This window comes from Lissotriton helveticus, chromosome 6, assembly GCF_964261635.1.
Source record: "Lissotriton helveticus chromosome 6, aLisHel1.1, whole genome shotgun sequence".
NCBI classification, from domain to species: Eukaryota; Metazoa; Chordata; class Amphibia; order Caudata; family Salamandridae; genus Lissotriton; species Lissotriton helveticus.
The window spans coordinates 1376144544-1376164603 of NC_136067.1; the positions used below are offsets into that span (position 1 = coordinate 1376144544).

The 20060-nt window shown below is 45.1% G+C and overlaps 1 protein-coding gene across 1 annotated transcript in view; it reads left to right on the forward strand.

Moving 5' to 3' along the window:
• Nucleotides 1-20060, forward strand: part of TRAF3IP2 (TRAF3 interacting protein 2) — a 351822-nt gene that overhangs the window by 187020 nt on the left and 144742 nt on the right. Inside the window, exon 3 of the mRNA XM_078649137.1 lies at nucleotides 3909-3997. Coding sequence (XP_078505263.1) covers nucleotides 3909-3997 — 89 coding nt within the window. The remainder of the gene's footprint in view (nucleotides 1-3908; nucleotides 3998-20060) is intronic.

Below are 20060 nucleotides of genomic sequence, written 5' to 3' on the forward strand. Positions count from 1 at the left end.
CCATCTTTTTACATAAAAGGCCACTGCATTGCTCCTGTCTTTCGTTCTCCCTTAGTAGTCTCTCAAGGAACCAAATAACCTGCCTAATTTACAGAACCATAGGTCCTTCCGATCTTTTTTGTTGCCAAGCTTTTATTTGGAGTAATAATGACTGCACCAAGTTTTGAATCATCACTTCAAAATGGCACTCCCCTCGCTTTTTATTTATCATCCCTGCTTCCTCCACTTCCATTTGTAACAACCTCCTATACAATGATAATTGTCAATGATTTTCCGTTGATCCGTATGTCACTTTTATCATATCTGTGTTTTTTAGCCAGTGCCTATTTTCACTGGTAAATTTGGAACGTGAATATGGTGCACACATCAGTAAGTATACTCTTCTTTGGTACTGTGCCCTGTCCAACATGGCGTCTCCCCCTGACTCTCCTTATGGTCATCCTAGACAAGATTTTGCACCCTCTTTCCTTCTTATTACCGTCGAGGTAGAGCCAGCACAAGCTACCATTTGCAGACCACATGCCGCATGGGACTTCATAGCCCATTGATTATGCTCATGGGCACACTCTGCCTAGCCAGCCCCTTTGCCCTTAAGGCCTCTGAAATACTTGCCAACAATATTAATTTTCCGACTTGCTTTTTGAATAATCTTTTTTACAGATTCCAAATGACGTGACTACAATTTTAAAGAATGGCGAGTTCCTTCTTTTATATGGAGCAATGCCAGCACAACTTGTGAGGTGTGGCATTGGCTAAGGGTGAGTCAGTAATTAACCATTCAGCACCCTGAAATAAGATAATGGGTGGGATTTAGACCTCAAACTTACCCACATAAGCCTTCCTGTCCTAGCTTCAGTGCTTGGGATCTGGGTCCATGCACTGACACCTATTTGTACGTATTTGCAAAAGGCCTACTGGTGGGTGGTCAGTAAAAATATGAATGATGAGGGAAGGGAGATGTGCTGGCAACAGGGTCCATTCCCTGATGCCCCCTCTTTTTACTTACAGGTAAGAGGAGCACCTGATTTTCGTGGTCCCTGTGAGTACAGGAGTGAAATACATGTGGAAAAGAGAAGGAAGACCTTCATTCCCCATACTTCTAAAACTGTCCATCTGTTCGATAGTGCTATTCCTTGGACTTAAACGTGGCTGTAGAGTGAATACATACAGTATGTGAGGAAAGGAAATTAAAGAAATCATAAGTGAAGTTGTAACAATAAACTCATTTTTGTTCACCAATCACTTAAACCAGCTGGCAATTATTGATAGTGCTCCAAGCCAAGATGTTTCATAGACACTTGGTCAGCAGATGCTCAGATTGTCTGCAATATGCACAATATTAAAGCATTTTAGGGTTGCCACAACTATGTGTTTCCTTCTGTAGAAAACAATATTGCAAAAAAAGAGGTAGGTTCTAAAATGAACAACATTACGTGGCCATAAGGGCTTTGGCTCTGCTAGTTCTGCCCTGTCTGGGGTCATACCTAAAACCCACTGCATGCATGGCAGTGTCACAGATAAACACACCTCTAGTATGGAAAATCCACACATCGACACACAACAAACATGAAAATGCCACACTTAGACACACTGAAAGCCTTGGCATGTTACCCGTAAGCACACTGCAGGCATTGAAACACCACACAGACACACCGCTAGTACGAAAGTGTCATGCATAAACACACTGCAAACATGGAAGTTACCCACAGTCACAATGCAGGCATGGAAAAACCATGTAGATAAACTGCAAGCATGGGCATGTTGCCCATAGACACACTGCAAGCATGGAAATGCCACACTTGGACACATGGCAGGCATGGATGGATATGTCTCATTGCAAACATGAAAATGCAAAATTAGGCACATTGCAAGCACTGGAAACACTGCAAAGGCAGACACAAGCAAACTGTCAACTTGGCTAATCCTTTCTCGAGCTCCAACATGATCCCTGGGATGTAAAATCAAAATCCCGACTAATAGCCATGTAGAAGGTAGTCTTTCTGGGGTGATGCCAGAAAGATAACAGCCTATAGGTAAAGCCTTGTGGAATCATAAGCTCTGTCAATTCACTGCCTTGGTATAAACATACGGTAGAGAGACAGTCAGGCAGGAAAAGGCCGATAGATGCCATGCAAGTTTTCCTACCTGTTCTGTAAAGGGGATTTGGTGGCGGAATTTTTTTTTTTAACAATGCTTAACAATACTCCCATTAAGAATGAGAATTTATATTTTTGCTACATAAGAAATCATATTATCTGCCGCTTGCAAAAACGTAGTGAAATACTCCCACTGCAAAACATTAAAAGAAAATAATAAACCTATGAAAATCTCTACAAAGAAGCATGTGCAACATAAATTTAGACAATAAAATGTCTAGATTTGCTTTGATCCCATGAATCCAGGGTTTAGGGTTCCAATAAAATTAAATATCAACACCCATTTTGGTCCATTCTTTGTAGGATACAGTTTTTTTTTGTTTTAATACTTGTGTCTTTTCCTGCCCCGAATTGTAATAATGTGTCAAGTTGTCCTAGCTGTTATGGAGTGTTACATGCTCAGGAGTACTCATCAGTGTTCTCGAAGAAAAGTGTGTGGTGTCGAAAGTGTTTATTGTGGCACACTGGACAGTGAAGAGCAATCACAACAGAAGCCTGTAGGTCTTCAGTTATTATATTGTGTCCAGCAGGTAAGGCGGTCATGCCGTAATGTAGCATTATGACTAGCTACACAGTGCTGTATGGTAGTTTTAAGCCCTCTTCCTGAGTTATAGGCTTAAATCATAGGTGAGGGCCTATACAGGGGAGAGGGCCTTTCTCAACTGATATAATCTGTGATAACAGAGTTGTAGTGCTGTTTGAATATTACACCCACTAGTATAGACTTTTGTAAAAAGTAAACCAGTAGAACCAGAAAGAGCACCATTAAAACTTTGGAGCAGACGGTTTGTAACAGCCATTATTGGCCAGGAGACAATTTATTGTCTTCACTGCAGCTCTCAACATTCTAGTGTTCTGATAGTAAACGAAAAAGTGGTGTCCATTCTGTCTTGCCTCACTATTGGTCGTCTCGTACGTTCTTACCATTTGACTCTCAGTCATGCGAGTTGAGTGTTAAATCAATTTTGGAACAGAACTAAAGTAAGACATTAAGGGCCAGATGTAGGTAATCCCAGATTACCGATTCTTAAATACCGAATCATACCGATTCGGTATTTAAGAACAAGCAAATGGGATGCAGGTAATTTTTCCCAAAAAATTACCGAATCGGTAAGTTTCGGTAATTACCGAATCGGTATTTACCGATTCGGTAATTGCCATTCATTCCTATGGGCCTGGAGGCCCATAGGAATGAATGTCCATTACCGAATCTGTAAATACCGATTCGGTAATTGGGGGAAACATTGAAGGGTGGCAGGGTGTCACTATGACACCCTGTTGCACCCCTCAATTGTGCATGGCTGCACATGTTGCAGACACACATGCCCTAAGGGCATGTATGTCTGCAACATGGCACTGTTGGAAAAGCAAAAAAAATGCTTTTTCAAAGGTTTTCAATATTTACCACCAACTTCTAGTTGGTGGTAAATAACGAATCCTTAACTGAGGAATGCACTAACTTGAGTGCTTCCTACATCCTGGATTCGGTACTTTACAGAATCGGTATGTTAAGAATTCGGTATTTTACCAAATTCTTAAATTACCGATTCGGTAAAATACCGAATCCTTAAAAAATGCCACCTACATCTCAAAAACCCAATACCGGTCGGTAACGGCCGAAATTACAGAATTTCGCCCGTTACCGACCGTTATTGGGCCACCTACATCTGGCCCTAAATCTCTTAAATCAAAGTGTATTTTAGTCAATTTTCAATGGCGTACTAACCTTTATGACTTGCATTCATCTCGCAGGCAAGGTCTTCATCACATATTCTGGGGATGCAGCGCGTGAAGTGAGAAATGTGCATAATTTACTCCGCGCCAATGGATTTCAAGCTGCAGTAAGTATGTCTCTGCAAAATGTTGTGCTAATTATAGTGGCAAGATTTAGAGTGCATAGTTTGCAACATATTGTTATGCCTTCATTGAAAGATTGTTTTTGGAAAATATCACACAGAAATATCAGGAGAACCCAGCGGATTAACAAACTAGCTAAGAATTCAGATCTTTGCACTAATCCAGGTTTTGATCGGTGTTACCTCCAAACATTGGAAATAAAACTTCTAAAAATAACACTTCTCCATTTTTAGTTCTAAAAATGAATAACTCAAAACTGGAACACTTTTAGATGCTCTGCTGACAGCATGATTTGCTGCCCTGGGCTCGACTGCAGCATCAAGGTACAGTCCATTAACATCACTTGGGCAAGAGAGAACAAAAGTGATGGTGTCCTGAACTACATGAATCACAAGATCCTCGTGTCAAAGGAGGCTTTGGTGACCTGGTTTACTGAAATAAGACAGAGAGATCAAAGTCCATAATCACATCTAGATGCTTCACTTTGCAGGTAGTGGATGAGGATAGTCTTATTTCCGGTGGTCAGTGAGCACTATCTTGATGCAAAGACATATTTTTTGTAAACGAGCATCCTAATTTTTAAGAATTGAAATGTAGATGATTGTGTGACATCCATTACTTCTTTCCTAAGAGATAAGGATCATGGGAGAAAGAATCTAGGTCTGAAAACATGTCCAGTTTGAGGATTATTTGGCTGCCATCAGCATAGTTGTAGTGAAAGAGGTTTTAGAGTTGTATAATTTTCAAGAGAGGGCTGAGGTAAGCATTCTACAGAAGAGGAGCAACTGTGGATCATTAGGCAGCCCCTGCTGCAGTGAGGAAAGGTGTGGGCAGTAAGTGAAGGAAGGGAGATAATTTGGAACCTTTTTGTAACATATAGGAAGATATATGATTTTAGCACAGTTTGAGTTGATTCAGTGTCCACTGATCTGGTGTCGTGCAGGCAGTGTGTCTGTCGAAAGAAGAGCAGGAAAAAATCCTGGAGTTAAACCCATGGCGTGCTTAACCCTGGTGTGGCACCTGCCAGAAAGGCAGCAGAAATTAACTGTGACCCCGGTAAGTCCCTGGAAACACTAAACAAACAGTATTTGATTGAGAGCACTCATAGGAGCTGCCAGTTGGAATGATGAAGCAAGAGAAAGTGCCCCACATGATAAAAATGAACAGTATTCGTTATGTCATTGTTAACACTAAAGAGCACATATGAGTAGTAACAAATATGCAATAATGGGGGTATGGGGTTCCTGAAGACTGATCAGAAGCAGCTCGCTGAGGACGTTTAGAAAAGTTAAGGCCTCTTGGGTGAATTTTCTCAGAGCTCTTACAAACTGCAGAAAAAAGTACTACACCTCGCTGAACAGGTAAGATTTTGTAAGTACAGGTTGAAAGATTCGGAAGGCTTCTACGGGTGAAATGATGCGCAAGTGATTGGCCTCTCCCAAAACATTGAAGAATAAGCCATCCTTGCCTTTATTGAACTGGTTCTCAAACTGTGCACCGAGGCTCTCTGGGGAGCCGTCAAACCTATCCAGGGGAGCCGCTCACCAAGCACTTTAATGCATTTAATGTTGAAGGGTCTGTTGGCTTCAGTTAGACAAATTAGACTTAAACGCATGATGTTGATGATTTGTAAGTGACATGCCTAAAGCTGTAAATGTAGTGCTTAATTGATGGCATGTCGAGGGAGATGACCTCTATATTTCACTTTATCCCCACGTTTCAACACTTCCAAAGTAAGCGGAAGATGCCTGATTTATTTTGTTAATAGTTTCGTTTTTTCCCAAATGCATTTTACACCAATGCAAGTTTATAGGAAAGTATAGTTGTCCTGTCTATTAAGCATACTAAGTATTATTAAGTATTGACATTTGTACTTGAACCATAGGTACGTCCATTACACATTTCTTTCAGTACACAAACTTCCAGACAGGCCTGCTCTCTCCTTGAGCACAGGGAAGTAAAACACCATATACAGCATAATGCCAACATTTGGCAGCAAGAAAGAGGGACGTTTTAAAAAATCAGAGTATTTTATTTTACTTGCATTGATTTGGGGGCAATTTTAGGGAGGAGACAGCAAAAATAAAGCTGTGTGTGGTTTAAAAGATCGTGAGTCACCCTGCTGAGACAAGTGTTTTGGAACGTATGACATGGGTAGAAATGGAAGTGCATGCAAATATTCTTCAAGTTTTGAAACACTTTGGCAATGGGTCCTACATGCATAGGGGTGCTATCTACCACTGTAAGTGGGATAACACATTTTGAGCAGGAAGCTCTTCAAAAAGCATCGACAAAGAAGGGTAACTAGGAATATTTTATTAGAGTCGCCGCCTTAGTAATACGAAACACCCTGCATATATGATCATAAAAACTTTATCAGCTCCATACCAATTATTTTCAGAAAGAAAAATGCAAGTACTCCCAAGGCAGGGCTTACCCCCCCCCCCCCCCCCACCATCCTCCCCAAAAATGAACTTTGGTGAGCCACAGGCAATGGTCAATGGGTCAAGAGAGACACAGGTTGAAAAAGTTTGGGAACCACTGTGTTACTTCCTCAAACTATCACACCTCACAGTTTCTTTAAATTATACACAGTGTAAAGGGTGCCAGTGTGTCTGCTGCTGTCAGTATCACCTCCAAGGCAAGTAGTGATCCGACTCATTATTTACAGAGACCTGGACTTTTACTTGTTTGACAGTAACAAGGTGAGGGAAAGTGGAGTATTATGTGGTGTGGGTGTTTGTCCGCACCATTTAATATTATCATGATACCCCAAAGATGGTCCTTGGATTCACACTAATAAATCCTTAGCTCAGTCCTGATAGTGTGACAAAGAGAAGTCAGGATTTACTAGAGCAACATGTGTTAAGCATTTCAGAGCACCAGCATGGGCGATAAGTAATTGAGATCCAACATCAATTTATAAAAATAAAGTGTATTTGAATCTTAATTTAGACACCAAAACAAATGGAATTGCATACATACAACTGGAGTTATAGAATTTAGAACTAATAGAAAATCAATGCAAAATAATTCAGCGAAAATGTAACATTGCGGTCAATGGGACAAACCACTAGTGACAATCGGTCACTTGAAGGTCGAAATGCATTGTACCTTTGCCGGGTAATGGTGATGTGTATCCCAGGACCAAGCCACAGCAGTCAGTTCAATTTAACCTGGCCCATGGAGCCTGGGAGCAGAGTTGTCCTGGCTGTCCTTAATGCTGAGCGGTTGCCATGGGAAAGCTGCTTTTACCACTGATATGGTGCTGTGGTGGAAAAAAATGCAAAAAGACAATAACGGTATGGGTGCTGATGCCGGTCAAAGGTCCAATGGAATTTATCTTGATGTAAGGGCGAGTAAACGGGTCAGTTGCAAGAATGGCAACTAACAAGCCTTGGCAGGGTTAAGCAGTGCTGAAAGTAACTTCCATGTCCGATGGCCCAGGGGAATGCGGTCGGTGCCTGTAACTTCGTGGAAGGCAGGACTACTGTTCCCACAATGCACTAGACCATCTGGAATTGGGCGATCCCACGGAGGACCCGATGACTAGCAATTCTTCTGATTCAGAGCATTGTTTTAACCTGGAGTTTGCTGGGGACTAGTGCCACTAGTCCAGGGAAGTCTGAGGATACCTCAGGCTTCCAGAGGGGTCCCTCTAGCTGGGGAGGGGGGGGGGCGAGAGATAGCCTAGGGCAAGTTTCGATCATGCATTTCTGCGAGCGTTGCCACAGGTGCAGGGTATCCCTCCTCTGCTTTGGCCAAGTCTTGTTGTCGCTGGTGTAGAGCACTTCTTCTGTCCTCTTTGATATAAGTTGTTGGGAACTGAGGTCCTGGTGTCAGGGGGGGTCCTTTCAATCCGAGATTTAGGGGATTTAGGGGGTTGGGAGCTAGTACCCAATGTACAGCTAGTTCCTAGCTACTCCGCCACTGAGATGACCACATTTGGGGTGTGGGTCACCTTTTCTACCCAGAATCCTCTATTCTGCCACTCATAGAGGTGGCAGGAATAACATTTTAGTGTACAGACCAGGCTGCTCAGACTGAAGGTGTGGCTAGCCTTTCAAGAGTGTACACCTCCTTGCATAACTAATTTCCAGCCCGCCGGGTTGCAAATGGGCCTGAAGCAGGAGGAGGGCTGTTTTCTCCACTGGGAGTCAACCTAATACATATCAGAGACGGGTAGGCTTTAAATCTCACAGCCTTGATGTGCCACTTCACTCGCCTGCTTGGGAGGAGGGAAGTGTGACCTCCTTCCTGTCTAATCATTTGCTCCTGACTCCTGGGAGTGATCACACTGCCTGGTAGGAGGTCAGAATCTTGCCTTGGTGCCAGCAGGTGTGGGAAACTCTGGCTTGCCAGCCAGAGCACAGACAAGCTGGGGCAACCAGGTGGGCAACCTCTAAGGTAGCCACATGATTGCAGGCCATGTCACCCAGGGCACGACATTTGTGTCAGGGGTGAGTAGTCATGTTGTTTGATACCAAACATGACATATTTTGGCGGTACCATAATAGAGCTGCCATCCTCGAGAATGCCCAGGTGGCAGTCTATGTTATCCTATGGACCAGTAACACTTATTATAGTTTCCAATGGGGAACCCCACTGTAGGGACGTATAGGCTTGTATCTATATGTCTTCACTAATAATATAGTGCACCCTGCCTCCTGCGCTGAGGAGGCATTCTTCGGGGTGCCTTACATATAAAAAGATAGAGTATTAACAGTGCCACACATGGTGAGGGCACAGTCGACTTTGAGCAGTTTGCATTGCTCTGCAGTCTGCAATGGCAGGGATGCTGTCAGTAGTTTACTTGGGTCACCCAGGGTGGCACAAGCCTGTGCTGCAGCCGTAGGGGCTTATAAGGGGGCAGAGTCGCATAAACAGTTTTACTAGTTGGTAGGCTTCAGTTCACTGTCAGTGTTGAAAACCAGCACCTAGTAGTCCAAAAGGGGGCAAAAAGTGTGGGGGGGGGGCATCTGCAAAGAGCCTTGTTTTCTAACAGAAGGTCATCATTTTGTGGACTGTTCTATGGCAATGCATCATCCATGCTGTTCCTTCTAGTAATAAAACGCAAGCTGTGGTTAATGGGGATGCTATATATGGTCCTGTTACCAGCAAAGCTGAAGATAATAACTGATGATAAGTCATACATCTTGAAGGATCTTAATGAGGTCTTGAACTTAGTGGAGAAATGTAGAACCGGATATGGGTGGTCAATATCCTGCCTGTGAGCCAAAATCTAGCAACCTTATCGGCAGTCGCATCCTTAGGTTTTCACCCTCTGTTATTCAAAGTGGTTTGATACTTGGGCGCTACACTTTCCATAACGTAAAATGTCTCTTCCATATGCTTATGGGGACACACATTACATTGACTTGCCCTGTATTGATAGCAATTAATTTGCAAAAAGCATTCGGCACAATCAGTTTTAAGTGAACTTTAGCATTTTTTAGATTATTGGTCCTGGGCAAAAATGTGATGAAATGGATCACTCTACTAAGAACTCTACCTACAGTTAGGGTTTTGCATTGGCCTAGTGATATTGAGTCTTCACAATATTGAGGGTGGGCCTCGACATGTACGCCCCCTCTCCTCTTTGATCTTTGTCTTGGCTATGAAAACCCTTGCTAACATCTTGCGAACTGGGGCAGAGGCACACCTATTGCAAGCACTGTGCATACCATATTGTAATATGCAGAAAATGTATTACTGTATTTGAGAAATATTGATCCTGGACTGAATCTATCAATTAAGGTGATGGAGCAATTTGGACATTTTCTGGTCTTCATGTGAACTGGTCTATGTCCTGTGTATTCCTGATCTCAGTGACATTATTGCAATATCATCAGGTTGCACAATTAGATGGGAACATGACACATTCCACTACTATGGTGTCCATATTTTTTATGCTAAGTCAGATATCCTAGACAAACATATTAGAGAGGCTCAGGTAGGCTTGAGAGCCTGTTTTGCCTTTTAGAGCTCTCTCCCTCTAATAAAGATATCCAGAATATCATTGACAAAATGCTGTTACTACTGCAACTTTTATATTATTTCTCTAACATACTTGTGTAATTGCCCAAGACATAGTTGAAATACTTGTTTTCTATTCTCTTTATGCTGATGTCAGGGGCGTAACACAGGCCCCCGCAGCCCCCGCTGTGTGGGGTTGCCCCGAGCTGCAGGGGGCCCCCTCGGCATAGTACTCATGCCTGAAAGCTCCTGCTTAAATCAGGAGAGTGGGCCCCTCTGTGTACATTTCACGGGGGCTCCCTCACCTTTCGTTATGCCACTGGCTGACGTGGAGCTCTAACATAAACATGTTTGCTCTGCGCATGCTCTGGCATCAGACCTCTGAAGGCAGCTTGGAAGTCCCAGACTATAATCTTTACTATACAGCTGCACATCTGCAGTGGCTGACACATTGGCTTTCCGGTGTTCCTGCCCCCCGCCCACTGCAAATCCTTGCTTCTTCTGGAATTGGACTTCATGTTGTCTGTCTTAAGTAGAATCAAACTTATTGGTCTGTTTCTGAAACCAAAGTGTTCAGCAGCGGAGGCATCCCAACTACTGGTTGTATCTATATATTGTGGGAACAGGCACCTATGTAAGAGTCCCACAGAAGCAGCACGCCAGAGTGCTCAGGATGTTTTAGGAACTAATTTAAGGTGTTGAGCTACAGGCTGACCAGCTCACTTAAGGAGAAATCATTGGGGTGACCAAATCATTATTGTGAGATGAGCACTCATAATCACCCACGCATGCAGTACTGAACGTGTTGCTTGACCTGGAAGGAGAACTATGATTATTGTTATATCATGTTCTAATTGACATACCTAAATGTGCACTAACTGCCCAGCAAGATACATTGTCTTTTGACATTAACAGAGAACTGAATGAAGGACAGTGGCAAGTGATCTTTAGACATCCTCCTAAAATATTCAGAAACATGAGTTTTACATTACTGCAATTTAAAGGTCTGCATACAATGTATCTCACAAGGGGTCGTGGCTAAGTCAGCCACGATGGCGGATGCGTTTCTCTGAGGCACCGTGCTTAAGCCCGGCCATCGAAATCCATTCTTACGGATGAGGCAGTGCAGAGCAGCGAGCCAGTTGCAGACTGATACCAACACTCCAGCAGTCACATTAAAGCTAATGAGGTAAGTTATGCCGCAATACTGAAAGCCAACAGAAGAGAGAGCATCCGCTCCCAACATGGTGACACCTAGCAACCTGCAACCTTTACCTGGTGTGACGCGGTAAACTGAAGTGCCATAACCACCGGTTAGAGACCCCCTAGAGCACCATGACAAAACCACATAAACATCACCCCATCCAGCACGAAGCCCTGGTCAGACACACACAGGAATATGTGCGGCAAAGAGCCAGAGTGTAGGCGACATCGGAGGCCGTGCGGTCAAACTCCACACTGGGACTTACTGTGGCTCCCGTCCACAGAGGAACAGAGCTGACAGCTGAGAGAAGGCATGACGGAAGAAAATATCTTGCGGTCAACCATTCAACTTATGTGGCACACCCACCCCAACCAACGAGGCTTTGGAGGCGCGCAACCAGAATCCAGAGGGCAGGCAGCAACGAAAGCCATGCGGTAGTGACCCAGCAGCGAAGGGGGTTAAAAACAGCCCTCATCCACGGAGAGATGAAGCGGAACTGCGGGGGAAGGCACGACGGAAGACAATAACTTACAATAGGTCGTAATCCCCTATCCGGTACACTTACCCCACCCAACGGCGGTACCCATGACATTCAGACACAGAGGGACAACCATTGCGGGTATATGATCAAAAGGAGCAGTAGACCCTCTGCCCAGAAACCCAAGATATGGACTGCCAGCACTGTGGAAGTATCGAGGCCCTCAAGAAAACAGTGACCCTAACATCCCCTGCCCATGAGCTAAGTGACGGGCCGCGAAACACACCGGGGGGAGAAATTGCAGGGCTCAAACCACCAACAGCCAGAACCAGGGTATAGGCGCTCCACGGGTGGCAACAAAAAAACCAGCGGCCCACCACTTACACCCGACGCCACCAACACACGCAGCAGCGGGAAAATCGGACAACACAATCCCGACATACAGATCAAAAGGCTGGAGGAGAAGCCAGGAGGCCTCCAGAAATTGATGGAGGGGATCCGATAAGCCCCAAAACCGAGGCGCCAGGGACCCAGATAGCATCAGCTCTGAAACCTCTGAGAACGTAAGAAAGGAGAGGACCTTCTCTTTTGGCCCTGAATTGACACCTCTACAGGGTCGCGGGACATGTTTAACAGCACAAGAAGGTAGTCCACACCGCCCCACCTTAATCATGAACTGACACAAGCCCCACTATCAGCTGTATTGGTGCGGGGCCAGAGCCGGATACCACCCCTAACATCGGTGAGCAGGCATAGTAGTACGCGTAGCCTCATCAATCCTACAAGTCGCCACAGTTATGCTGTCTGGACCCTGCCGAACCAGACACTAGCAATTTCATACAGGGAAGAGATACCGGGAACACCGCTTGCACTCCAAACTGAGACCGGTGCACTGGCGGGGAACCCAGCACTCGCAGAACCATTGAAAGGAACAAAGTCCAACCCAGGAAGGAGAAACAAACTCAACAACTCAGTAGAACACCAGTAAGCTACCTCTCCTTCTGCAAATCATGGGGAGACTGCGTGCAATTGTGGGACCACAAGCATCAAATACAACACAGAACCCATCCCCAACAGCCAAAGACCATCGCACAACAATGGACCCCTTACCTACTGCCTCCATAACGGACAAATTTGACAGGGTACTTGCCGCAATCGAACACTTGAGGGTCACCATGAAGAATCACTTTGTGACCTAGCCATGGATCTCGATTTATTGAGAGACCACCATCGTAAACTGGCTGACAAAGTTGCAGAGGGGGGAAGGGCCCTCTCCATGCTGCAACCTTTGGCGAAAAAGTGCAACAGGAAACTATACAAGACCTCCAGTCCCAAGTTACACAGCTGGAAGGGAGAACAGGCGATTTTGAAGGTCACTCCAGACGGAGTATCATCTGAGTGCTGAACCTTCATCTGAGTGCAGAATTACTGGCTCAAATCTTTCACACCAGGCTCAGAATTAACTGCATTCTTCTCCGTGGAGAGAGCCCATCGAGTGCCTGCGAGACAACTACCTCCAGGATCTCCTCCACGACCATTACAAACAAAACTCCTCCACTTCTGTGACAGGGACTCAGTACAGCGAGCTGCCAGACTAAACTGACCCATCAAAGTGGTGGACAAGTACATCATGCTCTTCCCAGACTACTCCTGCACAGTGCAGCGCCAATGGTGATTCTTTTTTGGAGATAAAACAGCTGCTTCATCTCAAGGGCATGCGACTGGCTGGAACTACACCTACGAACTAACCCAAACCCTGAGGCAGCCCAGAAAGCCCCATCATGGGAACTCTGGAACAGATATCGTCGTGGGAAGGAAACACTACACCACCCCAGGTCTCCATCACACAGAACTGTCATAGGATCACCTGACCTGGAACAAATTATTGCTGAACGAAGAAGGGCCCTACAGGCAGCAGCAGAACTGAGCAACGCCCCGGTGATCTCAGATGAAGAAGGCGAGCCCCACTTCTTCACACCAGAAGAGAACCACAGTAATTCAAGGACCTCTTGCACAGACTCCGTCACCTCGCCATTGGTAACCCCGCAAACGGTGGACACACTCATATTATGGATATCTATGAGGACTCCTACTTTTTCCATTACACCCTTCTCTCACTGCATCACCCCAACACGCAAGGTCAAACCACATGCACATACACACTAATAACCACATGCACATACACACTAATTCAACCTCTGACACTCCTAACCCTCACCGGGCATCAAGATTCTCCATGGACTACACAACAGTTGAGCCTTGGCCTTGCACGAACGCCACCCCATAATACACTAGTGCGCTCGCATGACCCTACGTTTGGACGTACTGCCTGTTGCAGTATTTCCCCAGTATTGGGACCCTATCCCATTACAGTTTTTGCCTTTTCCCCAGTCCTCCCTTACCTCCCAATGCAAACCTCGATAATGGGCTGCTGCCTCTAACAAACTTTTACTGGGGAATATCCAGAAAAGAACACAATCCACATGACACTCCTAAAAATACCTCCCCCTACAGGGATAATACCACCCATCCCCCCCCATGACCCTCATAACTCATATTAAATTCATCACTCTGAATGCCCAGGAATGCACACAGCGTACAAGTGATATGCAACCTACTTGTCAAATGCCAACAGGCACAGATTATATTGCTTCAGGAAACACACCTCCCTGCCGGAGAACTAGACAGACTCCACAGGCACTGGTGAGGCACCTTCTGCGTCACCACGTACTCAGCACACGGCTACCGGTGCTGATATGGATCAGACCCGGGATTCTTTCCAGGAAACCTGTAGGGTGGTGGACACAGAATGGCGATATACATTTGTAGAGTGGCTCCTAGGTGGCCAATGGATAGATTAGGCAGCATTTATGTACCGAATACTGAACAGGGGAGATTATGAGGCTCTCTGTCGGGCGTTCTAGCCCAATTCATGTAATAGCCATGGTCCTGGGCAGAGATTAAAACTGCGTGCTAGACCTCTCCATGGACAGATCCTACCCCCCCATCCCATCACCCAGACAAATACACAGACAGAACATTATTACACATGGATAAACCACCGGTCGCTCCTGGATGCCTAGAGGACTCGACACCCGACAACCAGGCTATACTCCTTCCACTCCATCCCCCACAATCTGCAGGTACGACTCGACCGAATCCTATGCATCCCATGATCATTCCCATGATGCACAGTAATGACTATTTGGAACTGGTCCTATCAGACCACTATGCACACATTATGACTCTCAAGTGGCACCCACCCCTAGCCCTGGTACCCAACATGGCAACTGCCCCAATACTGCATCAAGGACCCAGTATTCCACCATAAACAGGGCAACAACATACAGAATTATTTCACAGAGAATGCACAGCATACTCATGGATGCTAGAGTGGTAGACCTTTAAGGTAGTCATTAGAGGAGCATGTATTCGACAAATAACAGGGTTCCGCGTGACACTAGACCGAACCATGCAAGCGACTGAAAACAAGCTGGCAACCCTGTCCAAGGCCAACGATGCCATTAGGGCATCCCCGTCACAGACTGCAGAAGTAAAGCTTTGGCAGATCTACGCAGATACAATTTGAAGGCGTACGCAGCTAGGACACACAGGGAAGGGGACTAATCCGGAACACTATTAGCCTGGCTAATCCGGCAAAGCACAAACACACAACCAATGGCAACAAGAGCTAACCCTGCAGGAGTCATGGCTCATACACAAGCAAAGATCTTACAGGTGTTCCGCGACTACTACGCCGGGGTGTACAACATCCCAGGACAAGACGATCCGGAATCCGGAATCCGGGCCCAGGTTTCTTACTCCTCTGACCATACCACAAGTCGCCCTCTCAGACAGACCCTCTCTTGATCCACAAATTACACCAACAGACGTGAAACACGTGGTCCAAGCCTTGGCATGAAATAAAGCACTGGGCGAAGACAGACTGCCACTAGAGTATTACAACTCACTCTCCACACAATTGGCTCCCAGATTGGAAGCAGTATACAAGGCAGCATTAGAGTGTTACAACACACTCTCCACACAATTGGCTCCCAGATTGGAAGCAGTATACAAGGCAGCATAAGATGGTGGAAATCTCCCTGACTCAATGTGAGAATCTATATTAGTGTTGTTACTAAAACCGGACTGCGACCCCCTGCTCTTGTCCTCATATCAATCACAGTGCTGTTGGCATACTGTAAAATTCTCTGTAAGATCCTAGCGGATCAATACACCGGGATTCTCCCACGATTAGTGCATCCAGACCAATGCAGGTTCGTATCAGGCAGAAACACCTCCCACAATATCCGTAGGCTGCTTCATGTCCAGGATCAGGTGCAGAACCGATTTCCTAATGTGGTCTGCTTGATCCTGGATCTGGAGAAAGCATTTGATACCTTAGCATGGCCATACCTATTCGTGGTGCTTCGGTGGGTGGGAATAGGCCCCACACTTATGGCGTACACGAAGCTGCTATATACAAAACGTACATCCCAGATACGTCTTGGCCGCAGCATTTCGGCCCCCTTCCCAGTGAAGCCCAGCACACACCAGGGGTGCCCGCTCTCCCCTTCTCCTCTTCACCCTTGCAATGGAACCATTAGCGATTCACCTTCGAGAGGAGGGAAAGGCGTGGGGCATACTTCTGACGGACGCAACCCACAGTGTATCCTTATATGCCGGTAGCTTATTGATATACGTACGGGACATCACGATGAGCCTCACATCCCTGTGGGCCACACACTCAGACTTCACTGCCAAGGCCTGGTTGAAAAGTCAGCTGGACAAAATCCACCATGTATCTACTATTCCATGATCCCCCCCCCCCCGGGACATAAACGTCTGTAATGCCAGGCTCACATGGAGCGAGAGGGCCCATCATTACTTAGAGATTAGACTTTATCACTCCCCCAAAAACCTCTATGAAGGCAACCTCCGCAAGGCGTCAAAAAGCATAGGTGCCCAAGTGGGTTTTTGGCGATCCCTACCCCTGGCCCAGGTCGGCAGAATACCCCTGGCGAAAATGGTCCTCTTCTATCATTTTACAAATCTGCCAGTTATCCCCCACGATCCTTCTTTCGAGAACTCAACTCCCTACTAACTTCTCTGATATGGGGCAATGGTCGCCGGAGGGTTGCCCTAACAAAGCTGCCCATATAGATTATGGAGGGCTGGAGCCCCATCTTTTGAATCGTACATTCTGGCAACCCAACTCCAATGGCTATCACGCTGGATAGTGAGGCGCAATCTAGGAGAGACAAATATGGAGATGGGACCCCTGTCGATACCAGCACTGCAGCACCTACTCTTGCCCGGCACTCGACCGACATAGACTCATTCCATACAAGTAGCAATCGCTAGATCCTGCCTGCTACAATTTACCGCCTATCCTGCGGAACACCATTATACACCCCCCCCTGCTACCATTAGCGGGGCTGCCCTGTATCAGCGGGCACTACACAACGCAAACTATGCAGATATTTACAGATCACAAACTGCTTGAGACAGAGTCCCTGTTTGCAGTTGACAACTCCTTACATTTCACTGCATAGGAGAAGACAGCGGACTCCCACATGGGCAATTCCTCCTACACAGACAAATTGCCTCAGACTGTCGACAACTGTAGGACCTAACCAAACGGAAACCCGCGACAAACCCGGTACTGCACACAATCCTATCCATGGGTTCAGGACAACACCTCATCACATGGCTATATAAAGCCATCCGAAAACTCACAGCCACCTCACTTACCCAACTCAGACAGAAAAGGGAAGAAGAATTTGGGCACCCACTACATGATAAGGAGTGGGAACATGCCTTAGAATACCCAAAGAAAATGTCCATAAACCCACGATTCAAAAATATCCAATTCTACATCATGCACCCCACATACCTAACACCAGCACAGCTCCAACATTTCTACCCTGAGAGATAGTTCCTCTGCCCACACTGCCAGCTCCCCAACACAGCATTCCAACACATGTTTTAGGGTTGCCATACTATACAACCCTATTGGAGTACAGTCCACAGCACATTACAAGAGATTACAGGGTTTACTGACATGGCCACTTGGGAAACAAGTGCACTAGGAGTGACCCAACACCGGAGACACCTTAAAGTGGAGATACGGTTTGCATCGCTGGCTCTCCTGCTGGCAAAGCGAGGCATCACGATGCACCTCTGCGCACACACAGTCCCCCATTGGCAGCCTGGATGGGAACAGTAATGAAATGGGGTACAGTGGAAGAGAGGACGCAATAAGATACTAGGAGGTACGAGGAAATAGTTGTTGCTGTATCTCCACAGAATGGACCGCACTCCTCCAACGCTTCCAACAACAAATGGCAGTAACTCCACCACACACACCACCACGAACCCAACAGGGACACCACACCCGGAGCCCCTGACCAACGACACAAATGAACCGCTGTTTCGGCAGACCCCCCTCAACAGTACACTCATAGATGCCCCACTCAATCCCTAAGGAAACCTATTCCCCCATATTATGACAGAACATACTAAAAAAAGTCAAAACCTCCAAAAACAGACCCGCACTTACCCACCACCGACCCCAACCTCAATTACTCACCTCTAGTTTAATCCCAAGTTAGAAAGCAAATAACCATTCCCAATTACCCACCTTGACGACAACACAGGCAGATCAACAATCTTGGGGGGGGGGGGGGTACTTTTCAGGATATTTCAACACATATTAAACAGCAACATTTTATTCTTGTATACCTGTAACCTAAGTCAAAATCTCTCAAGTTATGAGTCAAAATAGCAAAACCGAAGCTGAACAGAGCAATGGACTAGTTTGCTAGCACTTCACTTAATTACTGCAATTTTAGTCATTGAGAATTGTGCACAAATCATCTAGCATTTGTCGCCCTTTAGTGCCACTGAATACAGATTTCTATATATGATGAAAGTACGTAGGTGCACCAAGAAAGTAGATTCAGTCCATAGAAATTCTTCAAGAAATATCTTTATTCAAAAAGTCATGCTCATTCAAAGAATACCCAGCCAACGTGTTTCGTTCCCAAAATAAAATCGTGGAACTTCGTCAGGGCTCTATGATGTAAAGTTCTGGTGCGCGTAAGGATACATCTTAAATCTGTTGACGCCTTATGATAGAGGTACATTTCAGGTTTTCAGGTCTGACACCTTGCTAAGTGTCTGAGTTCTCTATCATGGTTCCATATAGTTTTATGAGTCAAAATAGCATATGTAACTCTATGATGATACTGATGTCAAATGTAAATATAAAACAGAGAGGCACATTATCAAGAAACGGTGTAAAAATTATCACCGCTTTAGCGGCAGGAAACTGCTGCTAAAGCGGCGATAATGGGCTTGATAATATGCCCTTGTGAATTCCCATAGACGCCCTTGTTCTGGTGTGAACATGAGCTTCTATTGGGATTCTCATGGGCATATTATCAAGCCCATTATCGCCGCTTTAGCGGCAGTTTCCTGCCGCTAAAGCTGCAATAATTTAACGCCCTTCTTGATAATATGCCCCAGAATGCCTAATAATATAAAAAAATAATAATAATGTATCTCACAAGAGTAACATTCAACCCTCTGTTAACTATACCCTTTTCGTAACGCCTCCTGCTCAACATGTGGAGGTACGATTTCTATAAAATGGACTGGGCATGCCAGGATATTACAGAGTTCTCAGAAAAAATTATTGCAATTGGTGGAGAGGTGGCTGGGAGGTTTCAGCTCTGAAACCTGAAATATGCCTACTAGGACTTGGGCACATCCCATGAAAAAGAAAGCTGCAATTGGTGCTTGTCAAGAGGTGTATCTGGTTCTTTTGATTAAATGGTCAACAGTCAATACGTGCTATAAGGATTTCCCATTTGGTCCTTTAATCCCTGAACCCTTTAGAATGGGCCTGATAGCTAAATTGGTAGTTTGCCTTTGAAATAAATGTGTTTAAATCCTTTGTTTTCCCTGTAAACTATATTTAAAATATAGGTTGCAAACTTTACAGCATCAGTTACAGCTCGGGTGATACAGATAAAAGGTGTAGATTTTGTAGCATATATTGGAGGGCACTCCACCTTAATATTGACTCTAACGTATAAACCTGACAATAACATCATGGTCAAAATACTGTCACTTTACAAATATTATGGCTGAAAGTATTGCAGATAAGTATATCTTTTGACAGGACTGATTGGGTGATTTATATGTGAATTATTTGATGTATTTTAAATGTTATTGATTTGTTAAGTTGAAATTGATATTTACTGATTAATGTGACATTTTCAATTGGCAATGTTTTATGTTAAATTTTACAACATAAAACTATTTGTTTATTTTTTTGTGAAAATAGTTTTTCTTTTATTGGTTGCAAAGTGTATTGCAGTAT